This window comes from Anolis sagrei, chromosome 5 (assembly GCF_037176765.1).
Source record: "Anolis sagrei isolate rAnoSag1 chromosome 5, rAnoSag1.mat, whole genome shotgun sequence".
NCBI classification, from domain to species: domain Eukaryota; kingdom Metazoa; phylum Chordata; class Lepidosauria; order Squamata; family Dactyloidae; genus Anolis; species Anolis sagrei.
In genome coordinates, this window is record NC_090025.1 from 50,259,048 (window position 1) to 50,271,363 (window position 12,316).

Consider the following 12,316-nt stretch of genomic DNA (forward strand, 5'->3'; position numbering starts at 1 on the left):
TAAAAAATGGTGTCGTTCACCTGGGACTCAGAAAACTCTCAGGTTTGACCTTATTGGGAACTCACCACAGTCAAGATGAATTTCATATTGATTTTTAACAATGGGAGTAGATTTAAATAGGCTAAGCATTATGCATCCATTTCACAAATGGTACTATTGACTACTTATAACAGGACATCAAATATGAACTGGCTGAAGGACTGTGTTTTTTTACTGAGTGTTGTCCATTCAATTCGTGAAGGACAACAATGAGGCAGGTACTTAGCTTCTTAAAATTATCTTTGTTATCCATTTCTAATACACCATCCTTCCTTTAATAGCTGGAAAAAATAGTTGAACTGGGAAAGCATACAGCTTAACCAAATACGTATTTTAGTTTAGATTTCCTATCTCCAGTGGTAATTGTAATAAGATGATAGTGCATGTGCTGGGAACTTCCAAGGCTGGACTTCTGCTATGTGCTGTATATTGGATTATCTCTGTACCAGGTTTGGAAACTTCAATGAGTTCAAAACATGGCAGCCAGATTGGCTATGGGAACAATCTAGGAGTGAGTATATCACACCCACTGGTTGGCAATTAGTTTCTGGATAAAGCACAAAGTGTTGATTTTGACCTTTAAAGCCCCACATGGTTTGGGTCCAGATTATCTATAGCAGTGGTTCTCAAAGTGTGCTATGCGAATACTTTGGGGTTTCATGAAGTTTACTTAGGAGTGCCATGATTCCGTCCTCCTCCCTCCCCCTCCAAGCTTTCCCTCCTCTTTGCCCATGCCTGATTAATATAATATAATATAATATAATATAAAACATAATATATAAACATTTATAGGGGCTTTGCAATAAATTTCTGCTTCAAAAAGGGCTCCACAGGTGAAAATGTTTGAGAATTCCCAATCTACAGGATCGTTTTCTCCAGTATAATCCAGCCTGAACACTTTGGACAGAGTCTACTCCAACCAGCTAGAACCCGACTGGTGCTTTTCACCCAATGCCAGACAATCTTTTCATTGGCCACCCCAAGTCAAAGTTGAATCATGAGTTTTGGATTTGCATTCTATTGCTGCTGTATTTTGATCTTCTTACTATGCATTTTGTTGTATGTATTTGATGTTGTGTTTTAATTGTGTTGTGCCCTGTCTCGAGCCATGAGAAATGAGTAACAAAAACATTATTATTATTATTATTATTATTATTATTACCATTACTATTATTATTATTATTTAACCCAAACCTTGTTCATTAGTCCCAACTAAAGTAGACATATTAAAGCCATTATAAAATGGTGCATAGACACTTATATAATTTCAACTGACTCGGTGATGATCCTTATTAGGAGTAACAATAGGACTCAGACCATTTTCAGGAATCTAAACCATTATCTTCTCTGGTTTTCAGTCTTAAGTGATGGCTTCATGTATACTTCAGGTAGTATAAGATAGGGCAGCATGTTTAAAATAATATCAAAATTTACATCACTATATAATTGAGTGCTGCAGAAGCCTAAATCATGGTTGGAATTATGTGGCTCTCTAAATACCACCCTCCAAGTAATCCTAGCCAGAACAGCCAAAGGTAAGGAATGCTGGGTCAACAAAAGCTAGAGGACTGTGCAATTTCCACCCCAGTCTTACATCCAATTGCTAGGCCTAAGTAAAGCTTATTCAACAAATGGTAAATCAATACTTGCCCAATGTTTTAATCTCTCTATTCTAGTTGTGAGTAGTGATTGGATTTAGGCTGATGTTTTCAACAGTCTTATCAGGTGAGCGAACACAGATAGGAGACAGTAGGGAGAGGAGAAAGTGAAAGATGATGGTTTGCCCCAAACTCCCATTATGTTCATGACAAGGATGAGATTCACATTATGGAGTTCATAATCCCAGTTTAGTCTCTTAACTTCCACATCTGTTTGAATACTAGAGTTTGTTGCGAGTTTAGCTGGGCCTTGAATTTAACTGGAACTAATGTGTGCATAATATTTTACATATACTTCATGCATTTCAGACTATTCCATAAATATTAATAGTTTTGATTTTAAATGAATGTGATTTACATATGAACTTGCAATGTAATGTCTAAAGAACTTCCTCTTTCATCTGCTAACTTTAAAGCAGACACATTTTAAGGCCTAAAGCAACAGAAGGCAAATTGCATTTTGGTTAATGCTCTATTAATTAACTTGTGCAACTATTAAGATTTTTATGCACACTAAAGAACTCCGTTAAAATCAAGAGGCCTGCATCTGCATTGCTAAATGTAATTTTAACCATCCCTACTAACAGCAAACACTACAATGCAGTAAGATTGAGCTGGATCAATAAAATTCCATATCACATTTTGACATTTTTAAGTACCAGCATTTTAAAATACCCACTTTAACTTATCTACCAAACAAAGTAAAGGAAAATTCTTTTTCTCTCTCTATACAGAGGAAAAAGTCTCTGCTGGAGGTGAACAAGAGCAGATCAGAGATTTTTCATTACGTTAGTCATCAAGCTGACTATTAATCAGGAGCTCTTATCTCAAAAGGAGCCTGCTCTAGCTTAGACCCCGGATTTCCCACCAGGGAACAATTATAAAAGAAATAATCATTTTCTCTCAAAATATATAGGAAACTGCAAGAATACTGCAAGATTCAGGGCATAACGCTTTCCTATGCATATCCAGTATGTCCAATTGCAAACATATCTTTCACCTTTCAATGTGGAAAGTAGTATAAACACAGAAAAGACATTTGGTTGGGATTTTAAACTGGATTGGTACATTAAAACAGAAGACTGTAACTGCAGCATACTACTCTCTTATTCCTGACTAGTGCTATTTTGTACCCCAGATGTGACCTCAATCATACTCTTCAACAAAAGATAACAATTCCATCAATGTCCGTTAAATGTTTGTTGTTGTTATTGTATGCCTTGAAATCATTTCCCATTTATAGCGACCCTAAGATGAATCCATCAAGTTTGGTTCAGAGAGGTTTTCTGACTCTACCATTTACAAATATCAAAAAAGACTGCCTTTTTCTATATGAACCCACTTAAGCTTTCAAATCTTCTTCAATAACTCTGCTCTCATCTTCTATCATATAAAATGGGGCTGACTGGCAGTGAAAAGGCCTTTTTAGCATTGGGACCTTGGCTATCAAACACTTTCCCAAAAGAGACTTGCTAATGTTATGGTCTTCAGAAAACATGGTGAAGCCTTTTTTATTGCCTTGTATTTTTTTAAATGGGTCTCTCAGCTTAAAGTTCTGTCTATTATTTTCTAGTTTTAATACTTTAATAGAAAAATTCCTAACTTCATTATTACAGACTGACTGTATTCATATGCCATGACAAGACATAAAATGGTTTGTTCACATGTAACTTGTTAAAATGTGTGAATCCGTCTACAGTATTCTAACGATTCAAGCTTTATTAGTCAGCCATAAACCATAATACGAATTCATGGTGTGCTTCTGGCTTACAAATCCTGGCTTGTTGAAACCCTATTGTGATTTTTTTTTTTTTTTTGCATCAGGAGTGACTTGAGAAGCATCACATGGTGATGGTCAACCTCAAAACTGTGGTTTGTCCCTTGCTCACTTCTCTAGCTGCCAACCCCGAAAGTAGGAGTGACAAAAGAACCAAGGGGGAAAGCAAACGAGAAACAAGGAAAACAAGCCCTCTATTTGCCCATCTACTGCACAATCATGGCTTAACTGTGATTAACACAAATCATGGCTTAGCATAACATACAAACATGCCCAGTGAATTATATACTGCCATTTATGCATTTTATATTCAGTTGATGCCTAACACTAATCTCTCCCCTGTCATGGGGAGAGTAACCTTTTTTGAGCCATACTCAATGATTTCATTGCATTTTTAAAAGAATGATTTTCAAAATTGTTGTGTATATTTTTTAGCTAACTCACATGCACACACGTTGTTGCTGCTGCTGAAAAAAACAGATCTTATGCAGGAACAAGATTTTGGAAATACTTTAATGGGGCTTTTTGGTTCAGGATGTTGAGGATGAGAAAACCACAAGTCTTTTTTACATCCTTGAGTATATAATGAATAAGAATGATCTGCTTCTGTTTCAAAAATTTCATTTTTATAGCACACATGTCCCATTTCTACATAAGTTTGTGACATTAAAAAATCCAATCCACATGAAATGCCATATGCGTTTCCATTTTGCATGAATTTTCCTAACCTACGAATTTTTGCATTCAATTAGTACATTTTGTTAATGCACAAATACTGTACAGAAATATACATTTTGAACCTTTTTTAAAAAAAAAAACAAAACCAAAAATCATCTTAGTACTCAAAGAACTACAAAAACTGAGGGATAACTGTGTCCCAGTTTCCTTTCTGGCCTTTAGAAAGAATGAATTCTGTCTGTTCATATTAAAATGTCAAACTACAAATGACTCCCTCATCAGTAATCATGCCACCATTTTTCTCTGGTAGACCTTGAATTTCTGTGGGTTTGGAGATTCAGTAGTCCTGGAACGTAGCACATTATCTCACTTGCCCGACTCTCTCAAGCTGTATGAAGTATCACAAGCCATCTTGTTCATATTCTCACTTAGGCACTGGAACTACTCATTTCAGCAAAGAATTAATGGTGACTGTCTATTCCAGGTCTCTTGATTTCAAAGTCAGAAGAGACAGGAACCATTTTGCTATATTTTATGTCAAGACAGAAGTAAGGATTGAATTCTGACTTACTGGAAGTGTTCCTGGTAGAGAAGCATCAAAGAAAGATACCAAAGAGTTTGGTGGTGCTGCAAACTGGACTTGAGAACGAGAGAAAAGCTTTGAGTTGGAGCAGATCTGTGCATGAATTTCCAAGCCCACCACAGCTGCCCAAGAAGCATCACTAAAAGAAAGTAAAAAAGAACACATAATTGGAAGGAGAAATGAGTTTTAAACTTCTGGAGCAGCTGGCGGAAAGTTCAAACACGAAAAACATGTGAACACAACAGCACATTATAGCACACTGGAAATTAACCACTGGTGTATATGACTGCTATGTTCAAATGAAAATTATACAATAAGCAGTGTTTCAAAAGAAGGCAAAAAGAAATTTGATAACTTGAAGGTCTTACTTTAATTTTAAAATGTGCATTTTAGTATCAAGGTTTGTCTAGAGTGGAAGGAGTTGTTGGGCATAGGCTCAATTTTGTAGTCAGTTGAGATTATGAAATAGAAAATACATTTTAATTGATTTTCTTCTAAGTTTGAGAAATCTCCAGAAGACAGGTGGCATGTTCAATTATGCATGTGCTGTCAGATGGTCACTTTCACCTTGCAAAAAGGTAGGTCTACAGAGCATTAATAGTATTGCATTAGCATAAACATCAGCAGTCTGGCAATAGAGAAATCACCTTTTTAAAACTCAAGAGCTGGTTCTCTGAACAGGCTGAACAAGAACACACATCTCCCTATCTGCTAAAAAGTAATTGCTGCTCTCACATCCATAATCTTTATAAAGAGAACCAAATCACTTTTACTGCATGAACTGCTTGACAGGTTCTGTAAGTAATTATCTGAACTTCACAAAGACAGCCACAAATATAATAGTTCACTGGTGAAGTCAACCTTATGCAGTAGCAATGGAAAGAATATTGAGATCAAATTGGGATATATGTAGAACACAGAGCAACTCTGGGCATATACATAAAATACAGTTATCTCCCCACATTTGCGACTTTGACATTTATAGATCTGATCACTATGTAACACAATTTTTATTCCTGGGTTATAAATGTGATTTCCTAATTGGTTCTATCCTAAAAACATGGAAAGTTTATTAAACTGCCAAAACTTTGTTTTTGTGGGACATCCTGCAGCACATTTGCTTATTTATTTATTTATTTATTGTTTTACCCCACTTTCATTTTCTGCCCTTTCCTCTTGAACAAAATTTTTTGTACAATAAACTACAGAAATTACCTTTGAAATATCAGTCTTAATCTCAATTTTTCCACTCCACATCTTAATACGTCCTCTAACTGCATTCTCTAAAAATTTTATTTTTGTGGAACATCCTGCAACACACTTGCTATAGTTTTTGTGGCAGCCACAAAAACGAAGTTTCTGGAGTATAACAATTACTTTCAAGGAAAGTACCAAACAATTAATTTCAAGGGAAGTACCATTGCGATTCTATGGACAAATTCTTCCAGAGGCTGATTGTAGAGTCATTCTGGAGAACTTCTAATGCAGTGGTTCTCAACCTGGGGTCCCCAGATGTTTTTGGCCGTCAGCTCCCAGAAATCCTCACAGCTGGTAAATTGGCTGGGATTTCTGAGAGTTGTAAGCCAAAAACATCTGGGGACCCCAGGTTGAGAACCACTGTTCTATTGAGATGTATTCTCAACTATACCTAGCTTTCCACTTTCACAGGGGTCCTATGCCCATAGCCCTAGTGAATGTGGAGGGCTGACTGAACAGCATTTCTTTTAAACATAAAACAGTTTCATTTAAAATAAAGTAGGCAGAGTTTGGGCTTCTAAACGTATCTACAGATGAATCACTAAAACATGCAACACAGTAAGATTCCCGTCCTCGGTTGTTAACCAGAGAAGATGTGCTACAAGTTAATTAGAATTAAATACTGGTTAGTATTTCAGCTATTTCTCAGTATATGCTGTGTTTAAAATATATTGATAGAAAAAGAAGCAAAGAGAGATATAATATAATTATGTAGGTACAGATGAACATTTAGATGCAGTACTTCACTGAATTACTCTAGGAAAAGCATTTAGAAAGAACTTCCTGGCAGAGCAATCCAACAGTGGAATATGCTGCCTCCTTAGTATGGAGGAGTCTATTTCTTCGGAGGTTTTTAAGCAGAGGCTGGATAGCAATTTTTTGTAAGTGCTTTACTATTTCATCACACTAGAGAATGAATCCACTTTAAATCCAGTTTCTGCCTCCTGCAGAATTCTGGGGTTTGTAGTTTAGTGAGGCTGTTAAAGGTTTCCTCCCTAAACTACAAACCTCAGAATTCTGCTGAATGCAGCAACCAGATTTAAAGTGGATTCATGCTTAGGTCCTTATTGTATATTCCAACATGGCAAGAGGCTGAACTGGATGGACCTTAAAGTTTCTTACAACCTTTATTATTCTGTGATTCTAACATGCCTTTATAAAACTCTGAGAAAGAATACTGTGAAAGAATACTTTCTCTATAACCTTTTTAAGGTTACAGAGTGAGCTAATCTCAAAATACACAGTTTTATCATATTATATATGTAATATTACTTAGAAATCTAGCGACATCATTGTGTTTCATCAAATGTGCCAGGGACTATAATTTAAAGGCTGCTCAAAATATGCAGTGTTCTCCTAGACTGAGTTCAAGGAAAACACAAGTATATAAGTATATGGACATAATGATCTAATATGTATGTACAGTGGGGCCTCCACATTCACTGGAGTTAGGCAGGCATCCCACTGGAGCATTGCAGCGCACCCATGCGCCTTTCACCTTAAGAACAGACAAGCATCCCGAGCTCTGAGGATTACCTGGGAAGGAATCCCACTGGAGCATTGCAGCGCACCCAAATACCTGGGAGTCACTTTGGACCGTGCTCTGACCTACAAGAAGCACTGCCTGAACATCAAACAAAAAGTGGGCGCTAGAAACAACATCATACGAAAGCTGACTGGCACAACCTGGGGATCACAACCAGACACAGTGAAGACATCTGCCCTTGCGCTATGCTACTCTGCTGCTGAGTATGCATGCCCAGTGTGGAACACATCTCATCACACTAAAACAGTGGATGTGGCTCTTAATGAGACATGCCGCATTATCACGGGGTGTCTGCGACCCACACCACTGGAGAAATTACACTGCTTAGCCGGTATTGCACCACCTGACATCCGCCGGGAAGTAGCAGCCAATAGTGAAAGGACCAAGGCAGAGACATCTCCAGCTCATCCCCTGTTTGGGTATCAGCCAGCACGTCAACGACTTAAATCAAGACATAGTTTTCTTAGAACTACAGAGACACTCGCTGGAACACCCCAGCAAGCGAGAGTCCAAAAGTGGCAGGCCCAAACCCAGCACCTCAATTCATGGGTGATACCAGATGAGAGACTCCCCCCTGGGCACTCAGAAGACTGGGCGACTTGGAAGGCGCTGAACAGATTGCGCTCTGGCACCACGAGATGCAGAGCCAATCTTAAGAAATGGGGCTACAGGGTGGAATCCTCGGCATGCGAGTGCGGAGAAGAACAAACCACTGACCACCTGCTGCAATGCACCCTGAGCCCTGCCACATGCACGATGGAGGACCTTCTTGCGGCAACCCCAGAGGCACTCCAAGTGGCCAGATACTGGTCAAAGGACATTTAACCAAATACCAAATTTACAAAATCTGTGTGGTTTTTTTTTCTTTCTTTTTTTTTTCTTTTTCTTTTTAATCTCTGTGTTTGTTTTGCTCTGTTGGAATTGTAATACAATGGTTGCTGATGACACGATAAATAAATAAGGCAGGCATGAGCAATCTTTGGCCCTCCAGGTGTTTTGAATGTCAATTCCTAGCAGCCTGTTAGGAATTCTGGGAGCTAGAGTCCAAAACATCTGGAGGGCTGAAGTTTGCACATGCCTAGGTTAGAGGCACAAAATGGAAAAAACACACACATTATTTTGGGTGGTTGTAGGTTTTTTCAGGCTATATGGCAATGTTCTAGAGGCATTCTCTCCTGATGTTTCGCCTGCATCTATGGCAAACATCCTCAGAGGTAGTGAGGTCTGTTGGAACTAGGAAAAAGCATGTGGACATTTTCAACAGAAAGGAGGAAACCATGAAAATGAACAAAATCTGGCTACCAGTATTAAAAAAAAAAACCTCTAAAAATTACAACAGCAAAACAACAGAGAGGAAACAATCTGGGACATCTAATCACCTCTGAACAAAAGATTGCCCCAGGCACTGCCAGGCCATCAAATGCTAGGTGTTCAGTTGAAATATTCGCACCTAGCTCCAGCAGACACGAGTCCTTTGTCCAATCCTGGTCATTCCACAGATATATCAACCCTTTTTCCTAGTTCCAACAGACCTCACTACCTCTGAGGATGCTTGCCATAGATGCAGGTGAAACGTGAGGAGATAATACCTCTAGAACATGGCCATATAGCCTGAAAAACCCACAGCAACCCAGTGATTCCAGCCATGAAAGCCTTCGACAATACTTTGAACACATTATTTTCTTTAGCTGAGAGAACACCTTTCTAGGAATGTCTGGGGATGCAGCCTAACCCAGGGCCCAATGGTATGGAATCCTGAAATGTGTAGTTTAATCAAGGTCTTTTGCCTCCTCTGCCAAAGAGGGCTGGTGCCTCACCAAACTAGAAATCCTGTGATTCCATAGTAATGAGTCATGGCACTGTACAGTTAGTGTCAAACTGCATTAACTGTACAGTGTAGATGCACCCATAGAGATATTTTTGTGATGTGATTTTAAATGCTTTTATGGTTTTAACCTGGATTAATGTTGTCGAACATTGTTTTAATATTTGTATATTTTAATTGTACTGAAATGATTTTAGTTGTGAGCTGCTTGGATTCTACATGTGGAGAAAAAAAAGAGGGGATATAAATAATAACAATAATAGTTTTCCACCAGGTAAAGAAATCAGCATGAATTCTACACTGCTTTCGCTGTACCTTTAAAATATGAGAGATAGCCAGAATAGGATCATTTTTAAAGTAACTTATTCTATCATTTTCTCCACGAAAATTCAAATTAATAGGAGTCCAGTGTAGTAGGTAAGATCTAAAATCTTGAGAGGCTGCTAAAAATGAGACTATAATTCGGGGAAGCCAAGGCTGGATCTACACTGGTATATACTGCAATCTGAACTGCATTGTATGGCCACCATAGACCTATATAATGCAGTTAATTTCATTGAGCTGCATTATGTGGGTCTACACCAGGCATGGGCAAACTTGGGCCCTCTAGGTGTTTTGGCTATTGGGAATTGTGGGAGTTGAAGTCCAAAACACCTGGAGGGTCTGGTGTAGATCCACATAATACCACCCAAACTGCATTAAATGCCAGTGTGGATCCAGCCCAAGACTGGCAGCGGGTGCTACATATGAAGAAGGCAAACAGGCCAGTGAGTCGTCCCCGGGAATCCCGTTCTCGGCTATTCCTTGCCCTACCGGCTCTTTCTCGTTGCAGCCTCCCTTGCTTCCCGGCAGAGCGCGCTCGCAGCCACCGGAGCCTGCCGGCCGTGAAGTTCAGCGGCCTTCCTGAGGCAGAGCTTCCTTATCCGAAGCCAATCCCGACAGCGCCGCAACACGGGCGCCGCCATCTTGCTTCGAACCGCCGAGGAGTCAGGTGACCGAGCTGCCCTTGCGGAGGCTCCTGGGAAATAGAGTCCCAAGCGCTCTCAGCCTGGAAGAGAAGACTGGAAAGAGAAACTTCATTTCCCAAGATGCACAGCGAATTAGTCCTCTGGAGGAATTGGGGAGGGTAAGGGCCCTTCCACACAGCTGAATGGAATCCCACAGTTTATGCTTTGAACTGGAATATATGGCAGTGTGGACTCGGGGCCCTTCCACACAGCCTTATATCCCAGAATATCAAGGCAGAAAATCCCTCAATATCTGCTTTGAACTGGGTTATCTGAGTCCACACTTAGATAATGTGGGATTTTTTGCCTTGATATTCTGGAATATAGGGCTGTGTGGATGGGCCCTCAGACAACCCACTTCAAAGCAGCTATTGTGGGATATTTTGCCTTGATATTCTGTGATATAGGGCTGTGTGGATGGGCCCTCAGACAACCCACTTCAAAGCAGATGTTGGATATTTTGCCTTGATATTCTGGGATATAGGGCTGTGTGGAAGGGTCCTCAGACAACCCACTTCAAAGCAGATATTGTGGGATATTTTGCCTTGATATTCTGGGATATAGGGCTGTGTGGATGGGCCCTCAGACAACCCACTTCAAAGCAGATATTGTGGGATATTTTGCCTTGATATTCTGGGTTATATGGCTGTGTGGATGGGCCCTATGGCCTCTTCCACAAAGCTGAATAAAATCCCACATCTGCTTCGAACCAGGATATATGGCAGTGTGGACTCAGATATTCCAGTTCAAAGCAGATATTGTGGGTTATTCTACCTTGCTATTCTGGGTTATATGACCGTGTGGAAGGGCCCTAAGAAGGGAGGTACAGGGTAGAAATGATGCAGTTTGACCCCACTTTAAATGCCAGGGCTCAATGCTGTGGAATCCTGGGAGTTGTCATTTACTGAGAAACAAGTACTTTTTGACAGAGGCTGAAGACCTTGTAAAACTATAACTGCCAAAGCAATGAGACATGGCAAGTAAAGTGGTGTCAAACTGCCTTCTTTTTACAATGAGAGTTGTAGTTTGGTGAGGCACCGGCATTCTCTGGCAGAGAAAGCCATAGATTTAATAAAAACTACATCTCCCAGGGTTCCATAAAACTACAACTCTAAAGTGTTGCCAAACTGCATTAATTCCAAAGTAGATGCAACCTGGGAGGTGTAGTTTGTTGAAGCACCATCATTCTTTGGCAGCGAATGCTATAGGCCTGATAAAACTACAACTCACAGGATTCCATTGAGCCAGGACAGTTAAAATGACATCAGATTCTTAATTCTATAGTGTAGACCAGGCATGGGCAAACTTCAGCCCTCCAAGTGTCTTGGACTTCAACTCCTGAAATTCCTAACAGCCAGTAGGAATTGCGGGAGTTGAAGTCCAAAACACCTGGAGGGCCGAAGTTTGCCCATGGCTGGTGTAGGTGTAACTGAGGGCATTACTAGAGATGCAGGATACTCCGAGAAGATTCCTTCTACTGAATTCAGTGTTCTGTCCACACTTTTCTTGCATCAATTGCATTCCTGTAATTTCCGTGCCCTGCCTAGTTATCCTATTTCCTAACTGGATCAGGCAAAAATCTCATTACTCCTTACCTTGAAAAATATTCAGAGAATCTGAAAGGATGCAAATTAAGACTGGTGAAATGCGTGCAAGAGACAATTTAGCCTTTCAAACGGAGGGCTCCGTAATTTATCTGAAATCCCATCCTCTCGCCCCGAAGCATCGTTCTTCTTTAGCACGATCAAGATAATCACACTCGATTAGAGAGGTTTGAAGTTGTGATATGCAGGAAATTATTTATAGTTGTTGTAGGAGGATTGAATTCTGGATAGAATCTCACTAGACTTCGGGCCTGTATTGTTTTTTGTGAAGGTGAAGCCTGTTCCCCACAAAGATCTGTGCATAATAATTATGGCATGTTGTCAGTCAGAGGAAGGTGTTTT

At 39.7% G+C, this 12,316-nt stretch overlaps 1 protein-coding gene across 3 annotated transcripts in view; it reads right to left on the reverse strand.

The window, feature by feature from the left end:
- The window catches only part of GATB (glutamyl-tRNA amidotransferase subunit B), an 89,063-nt gene extending 78,692 nt beyond the window's left edge, over positions 1-10,371 (reverse strand). For all 3 annotated transcript variants that reach the window (XM_060778844.2, XM_060778845.2, XM_060778843.2), the window contains exons 1-2: positions 10,177-10,371; positions 4,724-4,874 (exon numbers count right to left, since the gene is read on the reverse strand). In XM_060778844.2, coding sequence (XP_060634827.2) covers positions 4,724-4,874; positions 10,177-10,328 — 303 coding nt within the window. In that variant the 5' untranslated portion in view covers positions 10,329-10,371. The remainder of the gene's footprint in view (positions 1-4,723; positions 4,875-10,176) is intronic.
- Positions 10,372-12,316: the final 1,945 nt, after the last annotated feature.